Genomic DNA, 21,860 nt, shown 5'->3' with positions numbered 1-21,860 from the left:
CTCATTCTCAGCTGAGCACTTTGACCCACTGTTCTTTGCACCTGAGAAGTGGCATCCTTCCTAGGGCTGGTACCCATCTCAGGAGGGTCCAATGATTTCCAATCAGGCTCATTGGTGCATTGTGTGAACTGTCAGAACCAGCAGAGATCTTGGGGTCCCTCCAGACTAATTGACAAATGGGGAATTGAACCTCTGGGAAGCGTTTGACATACTTTTTGACAGATGGGGAAACTGAGTCCCCATGAAGGGATGGGACTCATCCAAGGTCATGGGGTTTGTAGATGAGTGAACTCGGGGCTACACCTTTTCTGGGCTTCCTGCCACAGCCTTCAGGAAATTAAGACCCAGAAAGGTATGACTTATCAGATCATTCGCCCTAGAGACTGTCTAGTCCAACCTCCTCATTTTAAAGGTGAGGAAACAGAGGCCCAGAGATGTTACAGAGGCAGGTCCTGTAACTCCACATCCCGTGTTCTGTCCACCACCTCAGGGAGCCCAATTAGGGAAGGCCTTAAAAGCCAGGCTAAGGAGTTCAGATATCATCCTAGAGGCAGTCGGGAGCTCCTGAAGTTTCTTTTTCTTTTTTTACATTCTTCCTTTCCATCTTAGAATCCATACTGTGTATTGGCTCCAAGGCAGAAGAGTGGTAAGGGCTAGGCAATGGGGGTGAAGTGACTTATCCAGGGTCACACAGCTGGGAAGTGTCTGAAGCCAGATTTGGACCCAGGACCTCCCATCTCTGGGCTTGGCTCTCCATCCACTGAGCCATCTCACTTCATCCTGCTGAAGTTCCCTGAGAAGGGCTACTGCCTGGTCAGACTGGCCCCGCAGCTACGTGGCTTCTGGCCTGGAAAGGAGAGAGACAGAAGAAAGCAAAGACCCTTTCCCTGGTCCCTCCCTTCTCCGCGCCCCGTCTTCATCTTCTTCCTCTGCACTCCTTCCCTGAGCCCTCCGCCTCTCCCTTTGTCTTTCAGGTCCTGAGCCTGCAGCTGCTTCTGGCAGGGGCAGTCACGGCCCCCCAGCACGCAGGGCCTCCGAGGCCCGCATGAGCTCCGGTGGAACTGACTACGCGGGCCGGGACTCCGAAGGCCGGGACTACGGCCCAGGTGGGGCTGCCGGTGCGGATGCCAGTAGGAGTCCGGCAGGTGAGGGCTTGGGGCAAACCAGCCTCTTGGAGGAGGCCAACATGGTACAGAATGTGGGAGGAGCTGAAAGGAGGAGAGAGCCACGAATGGATGGGATGATAGTGAGAGAAGGGAGGAAGAAAGGAATCAGACAAAAATATAACTTTCTAATACTAAATAAATTTAAGATAAATTGATAATAATAAATCTAAGATCATAAATTTATAATAACAAATAAATGTATAATAATAAATAAACTTAAGATAAATTTATAACAAATAAATTTGAGACATAATAAATGTAAGATCATAAATTTATGAGAAATAAATGTATGATAAATTTAAAATTAAAAATGTAAGATAAATTTATAAAAATAAATAAATTTAAGAGAATAAATTTATCACAAATAAATTTATGATAAATTTAGAATAATAAATTTATATTAATAAATTTAAGATCTGAAATTTATAATAATAAATTTAGGATCATCAATTTATAACAAATAATTTTATGATAAAATTATAAGACGTGAGTTTAAAATAATAAAATTATAACAATAAATAAATTTAAGATAATAAACTTGTAATAAATAAATATAAGAACAAATTTATAACAATAAATAAATCTCAGATCATAAATTTATAACAAATAATTTTATGATAGATTTAGAATAATAAATAAATTTAAGATCATAAATTTATAAGAAACAAATTTAAGGTAAATTTATAACAATAAATAAATTTAAGATCATAAATTTATAATAACAAATTTATGATATATTTATAATAAATTTATAAGAAGAAATAAATTTATAATAAAAACAGATTTAAGATAAATTTATAATATTAAATAAAATTATGATTAATGTATAATAATAAATACATTTATGATAATCAGTTTATAATAATACATGTATAAATAATTCATAATAATAAATCTCAAGTTGAAAGGAATCTTAGTGATTATAGTGAATAGAGGGCTAGTTTCAGAGTTGTTGAGTTCTTTCAGTTGTAACCAACTCTCTGAGATGCCCATTTGTAGTTTTTTGGCAAAGAAATTAGAATTGTTTGCCATTTCTTTCTCCAACTCACTTTACCGATGAGAAAACTAGGCAAACAGGTTAAATGACTTGCCCAAAGCCACATAGCTAGTAAGTCAGATTTGAACTCATGAAGATGAGTCTTCCTGATTTCCAATCTGGTGATCCATCCACCTCTGCACCACCTAAGTAACCTACAGACTTGGTACCCACCAGCTTAAAACAAGTCCTGTTTCTGGCACATAGAGACTGTGACCTTGGGCCTGTCACTGAACCTTCCATAGCTCTAGGCAAGAGCATTAAGACTGCATACTAAGGTACCAGTCTCATTTGGGAGGAGTTTCCTTGCTATACCAATGAAATTTAGGTCTAGACCCTATGTTTCCATTTTAGAGATGTGGGAACCAAGTCTCAGAGAGATGAAGTTGGCTTGCCCCAAGGTCCTACTAAGAGTAAGAGATAGAGGTTGCTTCCCCTCTCCTGGGTGCTCATTTTCCCAAACTGGAAAATAAAAGGAGTGACCAAACAGCTTCCAAAGTCCCTTCTAGCTCCCAATCCTTGTTCTTGGGTGGGATATGAATGTCTCTGGTCCCCCAACTTCCAATCCAGGGCTCTTTGCCAGGATACCAGGTTCCCTTTTGTGGAGAAGATATTGGGCACTTGTCCTTACAATTATTATCTCAAACGGTGGAACAGTGGGTGGAAATTGTAGGGGCAGATTTAAGTGTGATGTCATGAAAAAATTTTCCCAATTTTTTTTTTTGAGAGCTGCCCCAGAGTGGCAGAGGCAAGCCCTGGAGACTGTGGGCTTTGCCTAGTTGGGGGCCTCCAAGCAGAGTCATACTGACTACTTGTTGGGGATATCACAGATATCACAGTGGGGTCTTGGACTCTGAAGTCTTTTCTCCTTCCCAGATGGCCTTGAGGGTCCATTCCAACTTAGTGATTCGATGTTGTGGTGCTAGGATGCCATAGAGGGGAGTCTTGGACTCTGAGGTCTTTTCTCCTTCCCAGATGGCCTTGAGGGTCCATTCCAACTTAGTGATTCGATGTTGTGGTGCTAGGATGCCATAGAGGGGAGTCTTGGACTTTTCTCCTTCCCAGATGGCCTTGAGGGTCCATTCCAATTTAGTGATTCGATGTTGTGGTGCTAGGATGCCATAGAGGGGAGTCTTGGACTTTTCTCTTTCCCAGATGGCCTTGAGGGTCCATTGTAGCTTAGCAATTCGAGGACGCAGTGCTGGGCTATTGTCAGTGGTGAGCCTGGAGTGAGCGATGCCTCTCCTGGAGAGGAATTGGGAATGAACAATGGCTGGCGCAGGCCCCACGCTTTGAAGGATGCTGAGCTGGCAGTTTTGTCTGGCCTCAGCTCCCCACCACTGGCAAGCATCCCAGCTGTCTTAAATTCCTCAGCTATGCGTGGAATGTTTAATAGGAGGCTGGCGGCAATACCAATCACGTAATCCTCTTGTCCCAGGCAGATGGCAGCTTAGCTTCTCTTTCTTCATGAGGCTGTGTTAGCATCAAAGTGAAGCAGAATACGAAGGCTCTGTATGACTCCTCACGTCTTCTAGTCTTTCACTTGGCACCTGAAATCCTGCCTTGACTGCATATCACATCAGCTCCTGTCCCTTCCTAGCAACAGATCTGGGCAGTGTTGCTCCTTTTAATCTCACTTCCCTCCTCTCCATCCCCTCACTTCTTTCTTTCTATAAGACTTAGCTTCAAGAAGGTGGTGTTTTTTGTTTTTTTAGGACCACAAGGAAGGGTCCCTCTGCCCTTTAACAAGCTCAGGAGGAATTTTCTTTCAGCTGTTTCAGCCACATATGGTTTTCATGACCCCATTTGGGCTTTTATTGGCCAAGACACTGGAGTATTTTACCATGTCCTCCTATTCATTTTACAGATGAGGAAACTGAGGCAAATTAGGTTAAGTGACTTGCCCAGGGTCACACAGCTAATAAGTGTGTGAGGCCAGATTTGAACTCAGGGAGATGAGTATTCCTGACTCCAAACCTGGCACTATGCCCTGAGCAACCTAGCTACCCTTGAACTTCAGTTTCTCCCTCTATAAAAAGGGAGGATTGAACTAGATGCCCCCATAGGTCCCTTTCCACTCTCAGTCTCTGCTCCTGTGATGGTGAGCCACCAAACTCTTTTCTAGTTTTGAATCTTATGACCGAAGAGCTGTAAAATGAGAGCTTGGATTAGATGGCCTCTGAGATCCTTCCCGGCTCTAAACTCCATGAATTCATGATCCTCTGGCTCCCCATAGTGTTTGATTGATCTCTGCTGGCCCATCCTTAATGCCAGGGTTAGACAAACAGTTGGGTTGGCTAATAAAACTACAAAATAGCTGAGATTCTGGCAGCTGGTAAGAGGTGGAAAAAAGAGACATGTTGCTCAGGCTTTACAAGGGGCAGCAGAATCAGTTCTACATCTGTTTAAAGTCTATAGCTGGGGCTCAGTGGATAGAGAGTCAGATGTACAGGGTTCAAATCTGACCTCAGATACTTCTTAGCTGCGTGACCCTGGGCAAGTCACTTCACCCCCCCCCCCCCATTGCCTAGCCCTTACCCTTCTTCTGCCTTGGAACTACTATTTGGTATCAATTCGAAGACAGGAAGTAAGGGTTTTCTTTTTAAAAAATAATCAATAAATCCTAAGCCCCCCCCCCCCAGTTTGCTAGGACCAAAGGGTCTTTGTAGAAGAATTTAATAAAATAAAGCTAAAAGCAGGATACCCTTTCATTAGGGGAGCACCCAGAGTATTAATAGGAGACACCAACGGGAATGGAATAACATGGCAAGGGGACCAGGGACCAAAATCCACCCCTCTCACCTCCTCTCCTATGAGGGTTGGGTTGGGACTGATGCCTCCCAAGAGGGTGGGAAAGGGCAAGATCATAGGATCACACATTTTTAGAGCTAGTACTTGTGTGAGAGAGGGTATAAAGCTGATCTTCCTGACTCACACCCATTACTGCTCAGTGGTAGCACAAGGGTTCCTTGAGCACGATGGCTCAGGCTATGACCCGAGGAAGGAGTTCACATGGGTCTTTGATTCCTGGGTGTATCTTCAGCTTGGGGGTCCTGGAAAGCTTGCTTAGCCTAGGGCTCCTCATTCCTCCTGAGCCATGGCAGGTATTATAGAAGGGGTCCTGCATATGAGGTTCTGATTGGTTTCCCACCTCCTCACCTGCACTCTGAGATCAACAAGTGAAGAAAAGATCAGTCAATGAAGAAATCAAGTTATAAGTCTGAGAAAAAAGATTCCAGATAAAAGAGAAGGGGAAGGGCAGAAAAGGTCACGAAGTCACAGATGGAGAGCCAGTCATTTAGTCCAATCACTCTCATTTTGCAGACAAAGAAACTTAGGACCTGGTGGGGGAGAAATGTGCCCAGGGTTACAAAGATTTTAAATATCAAAACCTGGATTTGAACTCAGGTCCAGTGAGTGAGTTCAAGCACTTCAATCTAGCAGTCACATTGCTTCAAAAAGTAGTTATAAAAAAAAGGAAGAGGAACTGCAGTAGATACTTCAGAGACTTCAACATCCCCTTTGCACATTGGAAGAAAAGGAGGAATAAGCATTTATTATTATGTGCCAGACACTATGCTAAATACTTTACAAATATCGGATTTAATCCTCACAACTCTGCAAGGTAGATGTTATTATTATCCCCACCTTACAGTTGAGGAAACTGAGGCAAACAGGTTAAGTGACTTACCTAGGGTCACACAGCCAGTAAATGTCTGAGGCAGAATTTGAATTCAGATCTTCCTAACTCCAGATCAACATTGGGTTTGGAATCCTCAGAATTTGATTTGAATCAGTATTCTGCTCTTACTGGGACCTGGGGCAAGCTGCTTCTCCCCTTTGTAAAATAAGGAAGTTGTACCAGATGCTTTCTGGCACCCCTTCTTGCTCTAACTCCTTGATCTTCCACCCTGCATAGTGGTCAGCAATATATTTTAAACACTTTTTATCCATTTAAATTAGTATCACTTTTGAAACCCTTCTTTTACATGTGAGGAAACTAAGGACCAGCAAGAGGTGAAGTAACTTACCCAGAGTCATGTAGCTAGGAAATGTCTGAGATGGTATTCAAGCCCAGGTCTTCCTGACTCTATGTCCAGTGCTCTATTGACTACACTACATGTCTTCTTAATCCTTTAAGAAGGATTGTTAGGTAGATTTAATTACTTAATCAACAAGCACTGATTAAGCACCTACAAGGTGGCAGATCCTATGTGAGGTCCTGGTGAGACAAAGACAAAAATAATACAGGTCCTGCTTACTGTCTATTCAAGCAGATAATATGTACATATGTAAGGATGGGCAGAAAGAAAGAGATCGATGGATGGATGAATAGATGATAAATAAATAGGTAGATGGATAAGTAATGGATGGATGATAAATGGATAGATAGATAAGTAGATAAACAAATGGATGGATTGATAGATGAATGGATAGGATAGATTGATAGAAACATAGATATCTAGATATATGGATAGATAAGTAATGGATGGATGGATGATAAATGAATGGATAGATATATAGATAAACAAATGGATGGGTGAATGGATAGATTGGTAGAAACATAGATAGATAGATGAAAGATAGATAAAATATATGGATAGACAGATAAATGGATAGATGGATAGGTAATGGGTGGATGATAAATGGATGGATAGATAGATAAATAGATAAGCAAATAGATAGACTGACGAATGGATGAATGGATAGATAGTATAGATTGATAGAAACATACATACATAGATACATAGATGAAGAGATGGATGGATAAATAGATAGATGGAGAATAGATAGACAAATGAAGAGATAGATAAATGGATAGATGAATAGATGATAGATAATGGGTAGATAGATGGATAGATAGATAATAGAAGGATAATAGGTACATGGATGGAGAGAGATTGATAGACAGATGAAAGAGAGATGGATAGATGAGAGAGATGAATAGATAATAGGTAGATGGATAAAGAGATAAACACATATGGATGGATAGATAAATACATTTATTAAGTATCTACTATTTACTAGGCACTATCCAAAGCATTAGGGCCACAATTGCAAGCAAGATAGTTCCCATCCTCAAGATTTATAGGGAAAAATAATACATAAAGAGTGGGGGATGGGGGGATCAGATTGAGGAGTTGCTTGTGGAAGAGGAGAAGTCCAGAGAGTTGAATCAGGAGTAAAGTAAATCATAATTGAGGGCCACCCTGAAATAGTTATCCAGGTCAATGTCCACCATACTTATCATATAGGTAAATATTATAAGTGAAGGTAGATTCATTGTGTTTGACCCCAGAGGACAGAGCAAAGTGTAGACATTTCACGGAGGCAGATTTTGAATCAATGGAAGGGATAATGACTTCACAGTGAGAGCTGTCCCAAAGTGGGACAGAAATATTGGGTTTCCCATCAATGGAGATTGGAACCTGCTTGGCCACTTAAGAATGCTGTAGAAGGGATTTCTTCTCAAGTGTACATTGAGTCCCATGGCCTCTGCTGCCCCTTACCGTTCTGATATTCTGGGTCTCTGTGATCCCAGCTACCTGGCAGAAAATCCACAGAATGATGTAATTACAACTCTTCTGTCAGAAAAAGCTGACTCACTTTGTTATAAAAGACTTAGTCACACCTGGTGGTCTACAGATGCTAATGAATCAGGGTAATCCCCAGGCTAAATATATTTGAAGAGGCTGGGAATGAATTATAATTTTGGAACAAACTCAGTCATAAGAGAGCCCTTAACACTGGTGGTATCTGCTAAAAAATGCAATTCTAGAGATTTTTTGACTTCCTCATAGACCTATGTATCCATATTTCAGCCATAGTTCCTGGCTCTACTTGGTCTCTGAGGTCCCTGGGAGTTAGGCCCATAGCTATGGAAACCCCAGTGCCCTAGGATGCTTATTTCTGCTGTTAACTGGTCCAGGATGTAACCTGGATAGGAAAGTCTGAGAAGACGTGGCCAGGGTTGCGGATAAGAAAGATCTAATGGGAGGAGCATAATGGGACCAACTGAAGAATTTTCCTGAGAAAGAGATCAACATGCATTTATCAGGAGAACAACAATCAACCAACACACATTTATTAAGCACCTACTATGTGCCAAGAACTATGTTAGGCACTAGGGGAAAAAGACAAAAATGTCTATTGGGGAGAAAATGCAGATGCATATAAAGACAGAAAATACATACGAGTACAAGGTAATGGGGGGATTGGGGAAGGAGCAAGGAGAAGCATTAATAGCTGGGGAGATGAAGAAAAGTCTCAGAAGAAGTCAGAGTGCATGGATTTGAATCTTGGCTCAGCTGCTTATTAAATCAAATTATTTAACAATAGCAATATTCAAAGGATCATGACTTTAGAACTGGATTGTATTTTCAAAGCCATCAAGTCCAATACCCTCATTTTATAGATGGGTAAACTGAGGTAATTAGGCTGCCTGAAGGGCAGCAATGGGATACCAAGGCTGAAAAGGGAGACTTGAGCCAGATATTAAAGGACTTTAGACAACAAAAGACTCTGTATTTGAGCCTAAAGGTAATTGGGAACCATTAAATTTTCTTGAGCCAAGAAGTGGCATGGCCATATTTATGTATGCATTGGAAAGATTACTTGGCAAATGTGCCAGTGAGACAAAGGATTAAAAGGAGAAAGAACAATACTAAGGATGAAGGATGTGATTGTCTCATTGAATTTGGTGCTGGTCAGATCTCTCCTGGAATATTGGATATACCTTTAGGAGGGTTTAGGAGGGTCCCCTGAGGAAGGCAGATGAGAGAGGGAGAGAGAGAGAGAGAGAGAGAGGAGAGAGAGAGAGAGAGAGAGAGAGAGAGAGAGAGAGAGAGAGAGAGACAGAGACAGAGACAGAGACAGAGACAGAGAGAGAGACAGAGAGAACTAAAGAGTATGTTTTATGCCTCTCTGAACCTCAGTTTCCCCACCTCCATATAATGAAGTTGAACTCTATCTATCTCTAAGATTCCTTCTTTTGGACTTCCTTTGAAGTCCTAGGATTCCCAGTAATTGATCCTTTTGGACAGGGGAAGCAGGAAAAATGGTGACAGAGACAGGCATTTGGAGTAGAATAGAATGTGAGTAAGAAAGATGGAAGGCCCCAATCTAGGACTATATGGTAGCTTATGGACTGGTGGCTTTCTTGACCTGTATTTGAAATGTTCCTTCTAGGTTTGAGACGGGCCAACTCAGTTCAGGCTTCCAGACCCTCTCAAGCGCCCAGCCAAAGTGCCGCAGCTCAGCCTGGTCCCCCAGGTAAGGCTCCATCCATTGGCCATCAGAACCACCCAGGTGTTTGTTTCTGAAGCTACCCCCATCCAAATACTTTTTGAGGCAAATTACAGACAGCTGGGGTACAAGAGATGAGAAAGCACCAAAAAGCTTAGATGCTGGGGGATAGGTAACATGTGGTCGTAAATATTTAGCAAGCTTCTCTTTAAAAGATGTAGAACACATTTTAAAATTTAATCTGTATTAATGACACTAAATCTAGAAACCGGCAAAACAATTAATCCAAGTTCTATTTTGTAGTATTTGCTGATTTCCAAGATACAAATGCTTATCCTAAAAATTTAACTATCCACTCTCAGATATGACATCACTCCTTTGGTACTACATATAGGAATCAGCCCTTTGCAAAGAAAATATTGGTGAAGGGGTAACATGCAACCCAGCCTTGTGTTTGTCCATGAGGAGATTACAGAGGAGTATGAGACATGGTCTTTGCCCTCATCTGCCTCCACTCTAGCTACAGAGTCTTTTGAAATGTGTATAGAGCACTGTGAGATTTATAAAACACTCTATATCTATTATTATTTATTTAAAAATTTTTCCATTGTTACATGATTGCTTCCCTCCCCTATTCCCCTCCCTCCTCCCAGAGTGGACAAGCAATTTCACTGGATTATACGTTTATTATCACTCAAATCCTATTTCCATATTGCCCATTTTTGTAAGAGAGTAATCTTTTAAAACCAAAACCCTAAACCCTATACCCATATAAACAAGGGATAACTCATATGTTTTTCCTCTGTGTTTCTGCTCCCACAGTTCTTTCTCTCAATGTGGACAGCGTTCTTTCTCATAAATCCCTCAGGATTGTCCCAGACTTGCATTGCTATTAGTAGCAAAGTCTATTACATTTGATCATAGCACAATGTTTCAGTTTCTGTGTATAATGTTTTCCTGGTTCTGCTCATTTCACTCCGCATCAGTTCATGGAGGTCTTTCCAGATCTTATAGAAATCAAGCAGTTCCTCATTCCTTATAGCACAATAGTATTCCATCACCATCAGTTCCACAATTTGTTCAGCCATTCCCCAATGGAGGGACACCCCCTCAGTTTCCATTTTTTTGCCACCACAAAAAGCTCAGCTATAAATATTTTTGTACAAAAACGTCATTTCCCATTTTTTATCTCTTTGGGATACAAATATAGTAGTGGTATTGCTGGATCAGAGGACATGCATTCTTTTAAAGTCCTTTGAGCATAATTCCAAATTTCCTTCCAGAATGGTTAGAGCATATTATTTCTTTTGGGCCTCACAGAAGGGTCCATGAAGTAGCTGTGATAGATGTTATTATTCCCATTTTAAAGGTGAGAGAATCAAGGCTTGGGAAGATTAAATGGTTTATCCATGGTTACTCAGCTAGCAAGCATCAAAGGTGGAATTTGAATCCAGGCTTCCCTAAATCCAGGTCCTACACTCCCCACCATGATACCTCTCTAAGATGTTTGAATCATTGGCAAATCTCTGAGCTTCTGACTCTTCATCTCTAACAGGATAGGGCTATCACAAAGTTTCAGGGCTAGAAGGGACCTCAGAGACCATCAAGGACAACCTGAAGAGGGACTTTCCTTTAGAATCCTATCCAGCTTTAGTTTGGAGACCTCCAAATACCTGATGATCTATCTCTAACATCCTTTCCAGTTCATTTGCACTTGAAACCTATATAAACAAATAAACAGAGAACTGAACAAGATAGTATATATGTAATAAAGGCAGGACAAAGGAGATAAAGGGTCTCAAGATGGAACAGTCCCATGGACTGAGTGCCTTTTGGCATAGCAGAAGGGGGTACTAGACTAGAATTAGAAGATCAAAAATTAAATAAAGATTCTGATACTGTTTGTTTAACCTTGGCAAGTCACTTCTCATTTTTGGTTCTCGATGTCGTCATCTGTAAAATGAGAAGATTGGGCTGGATGATCCCCTGCTAGCTCCAAATCTATGATCATATGAATTCCCTGAGGGTTGAGGGGCAGGGGTTGGGGAAGGTAGAGATGAATCCCCAATATCCCAGAAGCTCATATCAGAAGAGATTTTTATTTCTTAAATTAAATTTAATTGTTTAGTTACTAAAATTTTTAAATTTAAATTTGTTAGTTACCAAAATTTTTTTGAGTTTCCAAAATGTTATTTGTCTCCCTCTTCTATTGGAAAAATAGAAGAAAAAACCCCCTACAAAACCTTGTAACATTCCTCCCATGAAAGTGGGATAAGTTTTAGAGCTAAAGCTGGGCAGTTTCTAATGTATATAACTCTGCTAAATCTAAAATATAGATTGGATAAATGTTTCTGATTGTTGTTGGTGGTGTTGCTGTGATTGTCATTGTCTTCATCATTTACTATTCCAACTCTCTCTCATTGTCTGATAGGGCCCCCAGGGGCCAGCAGACCAGGACCAAATACAGCTGGCAGATTTCCAGATCAAAGACCAGGTAACTCTTCTTGGCTTCCATCTTTCTTATCTTTACAACTGGTTCACTTTCTCTGGTGGTGCCTGCCAGGAGTCAGTAGCTCCTTCCTCTCTTTCTAGAAATCTTCAAAAGATTGTTCAATCATTTTTTAGTTGTGTCCAACTCTTCATGACTCTGTTTGGGGTTTTCTTGGCAAAGATACTGGAGTGGTTTGCCATTTCCTTATCCAGTTCAATTTACACATGAGGAAACTGAGGCAAACAGGATGAAGTGACTTGCCCAGGGTCACATAGCTATTAAGTGTTTGAGGCCAGATTTGAACTCAGAAACAAAATCTTCTGAACTCGAAGTCTGGCACTTTATCCATTGTACCTCTTCGCTGCCCCATCTTCAAGGTGACCACATGTTAATCAATGAGCACTTATTTATTCAGCACTTCCTGTGTGCCAGACATTGTTCTAAGTGTTGGGAATATGAAGGCAAAGACAAAACCATTCCTACCCTCAAGGGAGGTATCATTTATATAAACAAATGATCATAAAATGGGTAGAATCATTCTTGTTCATGGTACAATGAAAATGGCACTGGCTTGGGAATCAGAGAAGGTGAGTTCAAATCCCAATTCTGAGGCTCCTTTGTGACCTTGGGCAAATCATTTGACATGTCTAATGTATTTATTATGTAAGTTTGCATAGTCCAATTATTTGTATCTGTATCTTAGCTCCAGGCCAAAATTCCCTTTCGTGACCACTAATCCCCTATGTATGTTGTCTTGCTCTGTTGAAATGGAAACTCCTTGAAGACAGGGACTGTTTCATCTTATGGATTTCTATGTATAGATGTGTAGTACAGTGTTTGATTTATAGTAAATACTTAATACATTTTTAACCCTTACCTCATGTCTTAGAATCAATACTGAGTATAATGCCAGGACAGAAGAGTGATAGAGCTAAGCAGTAGGTGTTGAGTAACTTACCCATGGTCACAAAGCTAGGAAGTGTCTGAGAGCAGATTTGAACCCAGGACCTTCTGCCTCCAGGCCTGACTCTTAATCCACTGAGCCACCTAGCTACCCCTTTAATAAGTTTTTTTTTTCAATCACTCATCTTCTTATTAGACTTACTAGACTTTACTAGTCTTATTAGACTTCTTTACTAGACTTACTAGATTAGACTCAATAACCATTTATTAAGTACCTACTATGCACCAGGGACTATGCTAAATACCAGTGATTTTTTTTCAATCCTTATCAATTTTTATTTATTTCAGTCATTTATAAACTTGATACATTGGTCCACACCCAAAAGTAGGAATCATCTGTTTAGCATTCTGTAGAATGAAATTGTAACGTCAACCTCACAAACTAATATAGGAGTTGAAAAACAGACATTAAAATAATAAAAAATGGATTTTCAACTCAAGCCATTCCCAAAAGTACCACCATACAGAAATGTGTGTTTGTGTGCATAACTGTAAGAATTCACAATACCATATGCCGACAAATGAGACTATTTCAGAGTTGGCAGGAACTGAAATGGCATTTAAGTCTAAGCCCCTCATTTTAAAGAAGGGGAAACTGAGGCCCAAAGAGGTTAGTGACTCCTCCATTGTCACATAGCTAGACATGGCATGAAGTGGAATTAGAAGAACAGAGGCAAAAGACAGTTCTTGCCCTCAAGTAGCTTCTAATCTAATAGGAGAGATGACAAGAAAACAAACATTATATACAGGATAAATAGGAAATAATTTATAGAGAGAAGTGTAAATTTTCTTTTACTTGGAATTTTTACACATAAGACTTTGATAGTCTATTTTTTTGTCCAGAAATTTTTTCTTTTCTTTTTGATTTTTCTGATGTCTTTTTAATATTTCTTACCAATTGATTCATATACCTTATACCTCAGCCATGCATCCCTAAGTGATCCTGTGTTTGTCAATCACCCTCTTAATGGGGGGAATGTAAAAAATATCATTATTTAAATTGTAAAGTTTAAATTCCTTTTGAGAAAAATTTTAGGTAAAAAATATGCTACCTCTCTGAACCCAGAAACCGAACTGTTGGAGAAGACATAATGAAGACCACAAGTTGCACAGAATTGAACTTTGGGTGTGGTTGATTGAACATTTATTTGTATGTATACTTTCATGCCAAAGGGGACTGCCCCCTAACTGGCTTTTTGTCAATGCGTTCAGCAATTATTGTTTTTTTTTTCTTATCCTCAAATTATTGTAATCTTTAAATTGATTATGTTTTTATGATCCTTTGGGGAAGGACTTCTTCCCAGAGGATCCAACGGGGGATTGTAAAATTGAGATTTGAACTCTGGACTTCAATCCCCACAAGTCCTTGCTCCACTTCCCCAAAATGCTTTGTAATCTCACGGAATTCTGAGGTGGGCAAGATCGAGAAGGTATTTAAGCTGATTGCAAAGGCTTTTGAGGTCTTTTTGGACTTCCGTTTTGGGGCAGACGTGGCTCTTTCCATAATGTAGGTGAGGTCTTGTCTAGGCCTCTGGCCTAGGCACGTGTTTTTTCTTACTTGTATATTCTTAAATTCTCAACCTTTAATAAACCTCATAAAATATAATACTCCTTGCAGAGAGAAACTAATTTCTACCTGCCTCAGTCTTCCCTAAATTTTAATCTTTACAGAAGGCAGTAGAATGGAGAGGGGTTGGAAAGAACATCTCTTAGAAGATGGGATTTTAGTTGGGATTTTAAGGAAGACTCCATGAGGGAAGGGATTTTGTCTTATGTAAGCTCTGTGGGCAAGTCACTTTATATTATTTTCCTCAGTTTCCTCATCTGTCAAATGAGTTGGAGAAGGAAAGGACACACCATTGTAGTATCTTTGCCAAAAAAACCCTACAGTTGGGTCATAAAGAATTGAACACAACTGACCATCAATCTTTATGTGCTTCCAGTGCTGAACACAAGGCTCTTTTTAATAAAAAATTGTTTAATCTTTATTATCTATATTTATTAATATTTATTATTATTTAAATACATGAGTGAAACCTCCATATTTCCTTATTCCTTCTCCCTCCAGTTCAGGGAGATCTGGCCCAAGGGGAGCCTGCCTACCCTTCAGCAGCGGCCATTCCTCGTGATGACCGAGCAGGGGATGCAGCGAGTTACCCCTCAGCTGGAGCTAAGGAAGATCGTGCAGCCCGACGAACGGGAGCCTACTCTCAGGCAGTTGCCGCACCCCAGCCTGCTGCCGCCCCAGCCCGGCAGCAGCAGCCACCCCCAGAAGAGGATGAAGAAGAGGCAAACAGCTATGATTCTGATGAAGCAAGTAGGTACCATCTGAGCTTGGCCAGAGGAGAACTATTCTGGTTGACCCCAGAAGGCAGAAGGAGGAGCGTTGGGTGGGAGTTCTAGAGAAGATATGTTTGGTGAAAATGAAAGCTTCCTAATTTTGTTTTGTTTTGGTTAACTTCTAATGTCCCTTTCAGCTTGATTATAGTTCCAAAAGTCACCACAAACTGAGGGGTTTCCACTTGCAGCATTGGAGGTGGGCCTCATTTTCTAATAATAAGAATGATGCTTGGAAGGAAGAAGAAAAGAATGATGGACATTCAGATCAAGATTAGTCTAGAGGGGTGTCAGGCATTTAACCCAGGGCCTAGAAGGGTCTCCTTTCCTATAGATACTTTTGGCATTTGTAGAGGGCTTGGGAGATGCACTGGAGCTGGGGCTCCTGTTAATGTTACTCAATGACCTTGAACCTTAGGAATGTGGCATGTCTATTATCCAGCATGGCATCATGATAAAAGTATTGGGATTAGAGTCCAAAGATCTAGAGAGTCAGAGGAGTACAGTAGGTAGAGAGCCAGCTGCAGAGGTAACTTAACTTGTGTGCCTTGGTTTTCTCATCTATAAAGGCCTTGATTTGGTGACATTTAAGGTTTCAGTTCTGAATCCGTGTCCCAATGAATGAATGAATGGGAAAGAATCATCACTTATGTGATAAGAACTAGGAACCTATATTATCCATCATGATACTGTACCAATGTGGGCTGTCAGGGAGGAAAGAATCATGGTAGAAAGAAGTCATCCCAAAAGTCCTCTTGGACGTGGTGCTGCCCTCCAACTTCTTTGCTTCCATCTGATTTCCCCAGAGTAATGCTTCAATGGAAAAAGACCCATCAGTCTCATCTTCTTTTTTGAAGCACTGATAGTGAAAGAGGGGGAGAAAAGAAACTTCCCCTCCAGTCCTCCACCCACCCACTCTAAAGCATCCCTCTAGCAATAAATCTGACCTAAGGATGCTTTTTCAAACTGCTCATCAGAGAAAAATCAAGAGGGATCCTGAATATTTCTGGGCCACCCCTGGGTAAATCCTCTGGAAAATTTTAGTAACCTGTGGGGAAAGCCAGTGTAGTATAATAATAATCATAGCAGCAGCCACTAATATTATATAGTACTTTGAAGGTTGTAAAGCAGTATATACAGAGGATATAATGGAGATTAAATGCTTCACAAACTGTAAAGTACTCCTTGGGGTTAGAGAATGTAGAAGGTACTTCCAGGTAAGGAATCTCCCTCCACTAATATAGGGTAGCCCCATTTAGAGAGAGAGAGAGAGAGAGAGAGAGAGAGAGAGAGAGAGAGAGAGAGAGAGAGAGAGAGAGAGAGAGGAGAGAGAGAGAGAGAGAGAGAGAGAGAGAGAGAGAGAGAGAGAGAGAGAGGGAGGGAGGGAGGGAGGGAGGGAGGGAGGGAGGGAGGGAGGGAGGGAGGGAGGGAGGAAGGAAGGAAGGAAGAGAAAGAAAAAGAACATAGATATAAATAAATAGGTCAGCTACGTGGCACAGTGGATAGAGTGCCAGACCTGTAAGTCAAGAAAGGCTGATCTTCCTGAGTTTAAATCTAGCTTCAGACACGTAATAACTGTATGATCCTGGGCAAGTCACTTAACCCTGTTTGTCTCAGTTTCCTCTTCTATAAAATGAGCTGGATAAGGAAATGGCAGACAACATCAGTGGAGTCACAAATTGGGTCACAAAGAGTCAGACACAACTGAAAACCATTGAACAACTACACAGATAATATATATGTGCATTGGCTAAGTATATTTTCTCAGAGACAGACAAAGCACAGGGACCTCTATGTTGTGTGCATGGGAGTGGCCATGTAGAAGAAGATCTGGCTCTGAGTTTGTGGCTCTGATGGGCAGCCATGTCTGGGGGAGGGTGTGGCTTGGTAAAGACCTTTCCATGTTCTTCAGGGTTAAAAAGGGGGCACCATCCCTTTGAAGGGGTAAGAGATTCCATCTAGTGACTAACAAGATTCCTGACATGTTCCCAGAACTAAGTGCTTCTAATGGCTGCTAAATAAGTAATGGAGAGGGGCATGGTGCCCAGGCAGTGACTCGGTCACTCCTCAACTGTAAATAATAGACTGGCACCAAAAGTCCAGCTTTGGAGATGAATTATTCAGCTTCCTAGGGAGGAGACTTCTCTGGGGAAACTTATACAATCTTTAAAGGAGGTGAATTTCCACATTAGAGTCACGGAACTTGGTGCCTGGTCAGGAAGGAGCCTGTGAGGGGAATGAGGAAGAAGAATCAGAAAATCAAGCTTTGTCTTTACTTCAGTGGGAGGAAGGATTGGAAGGGAACAGAAGGGAGAAAAGGGGGGAGGGAGGAAGGAAGGAAGTAAGGAAGGGAGGGAGGGAAGGAGGGAAAGAAGAAGGGAGGGAGGGAGGGAGGGAGGAAGAGAGGGAGGGAGAGAAGGGAAGGGAAGGAGGAAGAAAGAAAGGATTGGAAGGGACCAGAAGGGAGAAAGGAAGGGAGGAAGGGAGAGAGAAAGAAAGAAAGAAAGATAGATCTTGGCAGCTGATCCCATAATCTCCTGGCAAATAAAGGAAGGGGAAAGGAAAGCAGCATCCGATGTTATATTTTTGGACTTAATGATCACTGCAGATTAGTGACTCTGGCCATGAAATTAAAAGATGCTTGCTGGGGGCAGCTGGGTGGCTCAGTGGATTGAGAGTCAGGCCTAGAGATGATAGGTCCTGATTTCAAAAGTGATCTTAGACACTTCCTAGCTGTGTGACCCTGGGCAAGTCACTTAACCTCCATTGCCTAGCCCTTACTGCTCTTCTGCCTTAGAACCAATATCCAGTATTGATTCTAAAATGGAAGGTGAGGGGCTTAAAAATAAATAAATAAAATATGTTTGTTAAAGGGTAACTGGGTGGCTCAGTGGACTGTCTAGCCTAGAGACGGGAGGTCCTAAGTTCAAATCTGGCCTCAGACACTTCCTGGTTTCATGACCCTGGGCAGGGCACCTAACATAACCTCTGTTGCCTAGCCCTTACTGCTCTTCTGCCTCAGAAGCAATACACAATGTTGATTCTAAGAAGGATGATAAGGACTTAAATTTTTTTTATAAAAAGAATGAATGAATGAAAAAATATTCATTAAGTGCTTCCTTTGTGCTAAGCCCTATGATAAGTGCATACCTAAAAGTAGCTAGATGCTATAATGGATAGATCAAAAATTAGTCAGGAAGACCTGAATTCAAATCTAGCCTTAGATTCTTATAATGTGACCCTAGGCAAATCACTTAACCACTACCTCATTCGATTGTAAACTCAGTAAGGGTCAAGACTCTCTTTTGCCTCTTTCTGTATCCTGAGTGATTAGCACAGAGCCTGGTTCATAGTAAATAATTAATAACTGGTTTTGGACTGGTTGATCTCCTCAGTTTGTAACATCAACAAAATGGGATAACAATAACACCCACTTCCCAGGTGGTTGTGAAGATAAAATGAGATAATATTTTAAAAATACTAGTTGTTCATCCTTCATACATCACCATGTTGGGGTCAAGGTACAGTGTGTTGGACAGTGGCTGATCAGATCAATAAGAGCTCAGAAGTCTCTACCACAGGTTGGGCACAAATTGTCTGTTTGAATATCTGGGATGGAGATGTCTCCAAATTTGTGCATCTCCCATTCCCTTTGTGCTATTCGATTCTACTTTGCTCATAGATGTGACATTTAAAAGAAGTTGAAGGCCTTAAATTGTTGTAGATAAAAGAGTGGGAGCCATAAACTGTTATAATTAAAATTGTTGATGTTGTAAACTGTAGTGAGTTAAAATAGTGGAAGAAATAAATTATGATAGATATAAGAGAGGGTGAGTAAATTGTGACCTCAGGAAATATGTTTTCACTACAGTGTCTTGGGTTTAAATCAAATATAAGGTGGTCGCAAGGGAATATATTCCCAAATTATGAATATGCCCAAGTCAACTGGGTTTTATAGAGAATTTAATTAATAATACAATGAGAAATTAAAGAAAGAGAGAGAGAGAGAGAAAGAAAAGGTATAAGTATGAAGGGCCTTAAGCCAACATGGCCTAGACCTGAGTCTTAAGAGAGAGAGAATCAGTTTTTTATCACTCGCCATAAGATTTGTCTTAAGCAAGGATGTCTGGGGAACAGAGTCTCCCCAGAGGGAGTTCCAGCCAGAATCTGCCTCCCAAGGGACTTCTTCTCAAGAGATCTTCAAAGGGCCTCCTCCAAAAGGATCTATCTCCAAGGATCCAAGGAATCTATCTCCAAGCCTCTCTTCCTCAAGAGATTCTTTTTCTTATATAGGGTTTTTTTTTTCCTATGTCACCTCCCCTAAGTTCTTCCATCTACCAATCGCTGTAGATGTTTTCTAAAAGACAGCCCATCTGAATTCCAGCTAAGTCTACTAATTCCCTCAGTAAGTCTGAACCAGAGAAAACACAGATGAGTCGACTAATCTCATTAAGAGAAAACTTGCCCGACCCTTTTAGGTACCTAGCATCCCATTGTATCAATTCTAAAAAACAGGCCTGGCTCAAAGAACTCCTTGCCTTACTATAAGCATGGGTCCAAGTACTTTCATTGTTTAGCAAGGAGTTTTCTCCCCTAAAGCAGTCTTAAGTATGGGTGGAGTAGAGGTCCTCCCATTTCTGATCCTGGCGAGTTCTCACATGAAAATGGGGAATGTTTCCAGTAGGGAATTTGTTCCCATGGAGGATTCCTCAATGTGGAAATTTTTAACATTCACAAGTCTGAGAAATTTCAAGATTTACACAGAGTACAGGGTCTTCTTTGGTGTGGGCACCCCAAGCTGGGTGATCCTATGCCAGTGTCTCCCATGTCTCACAATCTCCCAACTGATACTAAAATTCTTCAGAGACCTTAACACGTGGACCAGCGCCACACCAGGAAATTGAATAAATGCTGGCTATTCAAATGGGGGAAACATTGACCTCCCTAGGAAAGTAATGGCCAGTGAGGAGAACTTTGGTCCAAAAAGTTCCTGGGATGGTAAGTGGGCCCTCTGGGGAGCAGTGGATTGACTCAACCCATCTAGGAACAACAGAAAAGTTGATTTGATCGAGGTTTGTAGTTTCCAGAACTAGGAAGCTGTGAAATAGTTGGCCTGAGGAAAAAAAGAGTGAAACTAGGCATGTTTGGGGCAACCCTGGAATAGTATTCCCAAGAGGCACTCTGCAATAGGGAGGGCTGGACCTGAGTGCAAGTCTTTGTATCCCTAGTTCCTAGTAGTAGTATGGAAATACCAGCAAGCATGGGCCAAGATGGCAAAATATAGACTATGTATGAGTACAGGAGGAAATCCATGGGCTAGAGTTGAGTGGGGCTTTGTAAAAGAAGCTAAGTCTCAGGGGCAGCTAGGTGGCTCAGTAGATTTAGGGCCAGGTCCAGAGATGAGAGGTCCTGGGTTCAAATTTGACCTCTGATTCTTTTTAGTTATGAGACCTGGACAAATCACTTAACCCCTGTTGCCTAGTTCTTACCACTCTTCTGCCTTATAACCATTATACAGAATTGATTCTAAAACAAAAGGTAGGGGGAAGCTGGGTGGCTCAGTGGATTGAGAGCCAGGCCTAGAGACAGGAACTTGACCCCCATTGCCTAGCCTTTACCACTCTTCTGCCTTGGAACCAATATACAGTATTGATTCCAAGATGGAAGGTAAGGATTAAAAAAAAAAAGGTAAGGGCTAAAAAAAAGAAAGAAAAGAAAGTAAGACTTGAGCTGTACCTTAACAATTTTATTACACTTTATAGACCATTTCCACATCTGTTTGGACCTCAGAATTCTGGGAGATTATTATTATTTTTTTAAATCCTTACTGTCTTAGTACCAAGTCTAAACTAGAGGAGTGGCAAGCGCTAGGCAATCAAGGCTAAGTAGCTTTCCCAAGGTCACACAAGCTAGAAAGTGTCTGAGGCTAGATTTGAACCCAGGTCCTCCTGATTCTAGGCCCAGTACTCTATATACTGTGCTACCTAGATGCCCTAAGAATTTTGGAAGATTATATGGCATAGGTAATTATTTCCTCCATTTTATAAAGGAAGAAGTGGAGAAGTAAAGGGAGTTCCCCGAGTTTTCCCAATCAGAACCAGAGGACTGGTATTTGGCAGCAGGAAAATGCAAATTAATTCCTACTTCTGAGCCTTACTATGTGTAATCCTGGCTTATTCACTTCATATCTCTGAGCCTCAGCATATCCCTCTGTAAAATGGGAACAATAACACCATACCACTGGTTACTATGAAGATCAAACAAGATGATATATGTAAAATGCTTTGTAAATGTTAAAGTACTATGTAAATAACAGTTATTATTTTTCCCTTTGCTTCTCTTGAAGCAGTGTAAAATTTGGGACCCACAGGAGAAAATATGACTGCTTTTCCAGGATAGATATGTACAGTTCTTGGCACATAGTTGGTGCTTCAAAAATGTTTATTGATTGATTGATAGCTAGATCCAGGGCACAAGTATGCAGCTGTGATATCAGTCACCGAGTTCATAAGTAAACTGAAACCCAGAGAGGTTAAATCCAAAGTCACATAGATACTAAGTGGTGGAACTGAGGTTCGAACCCAGAACATTGCACTTCAAATCCAGTACTCTCTGGCATGTG

The 21,860-nt window shown here is 41.0% G+C and overlaps 1 protein-coding gene across 9 annotated transcripts in view; it reads left to right on the top strand.

The window, feature by feature from the left end:
- RPH3A (rabphilin 3A) overlaps positions 1–21,860 on the top strand; it is a 344,277-nt gene that overhangs the window by 278,714 nt on the left and 43,703 nt on the right. For all 9 annotated transcript variants that reach the window (XM_056821712.1, XM_056821714.1, XM_056821718.1 and 6 more), the window contains 4 exons: positions 975–1,145; positions 9,391–9,474; positions 11,879–11,941; positions 14,970–15,218. In XM_056821712.1, the coding sequence (XP_056677690.1) occupies positions 975–1,145; positions 9,391–9,474; positions 11,879–11,941; positions 14,970–15,218 (567 nt within the window). The remainder of the gene's footprint in view (positions 1–974; positions 1,146–9,390; positions 9,475–11,878; positions 11,942–14,969; positions 15,219–21,860) is intronic.

This window comes from Monodelphis domestica, chromosome 3 (assembly GCF_027887165.1).
Source record: "Monodelphis domestica isolate mMonDom1 chromosome 3, mMonDom1.pri, whole genome shotgun sequence".
NCBI lineage: Eukaryota > Metazoa > Chordata > Mammalia > Didelphimorphia > Didelphidae > Monodelphis > Monodelphis domestica.
This window is presented reverse-complemented; position numbering and strand designations above follow the sequence as displayed.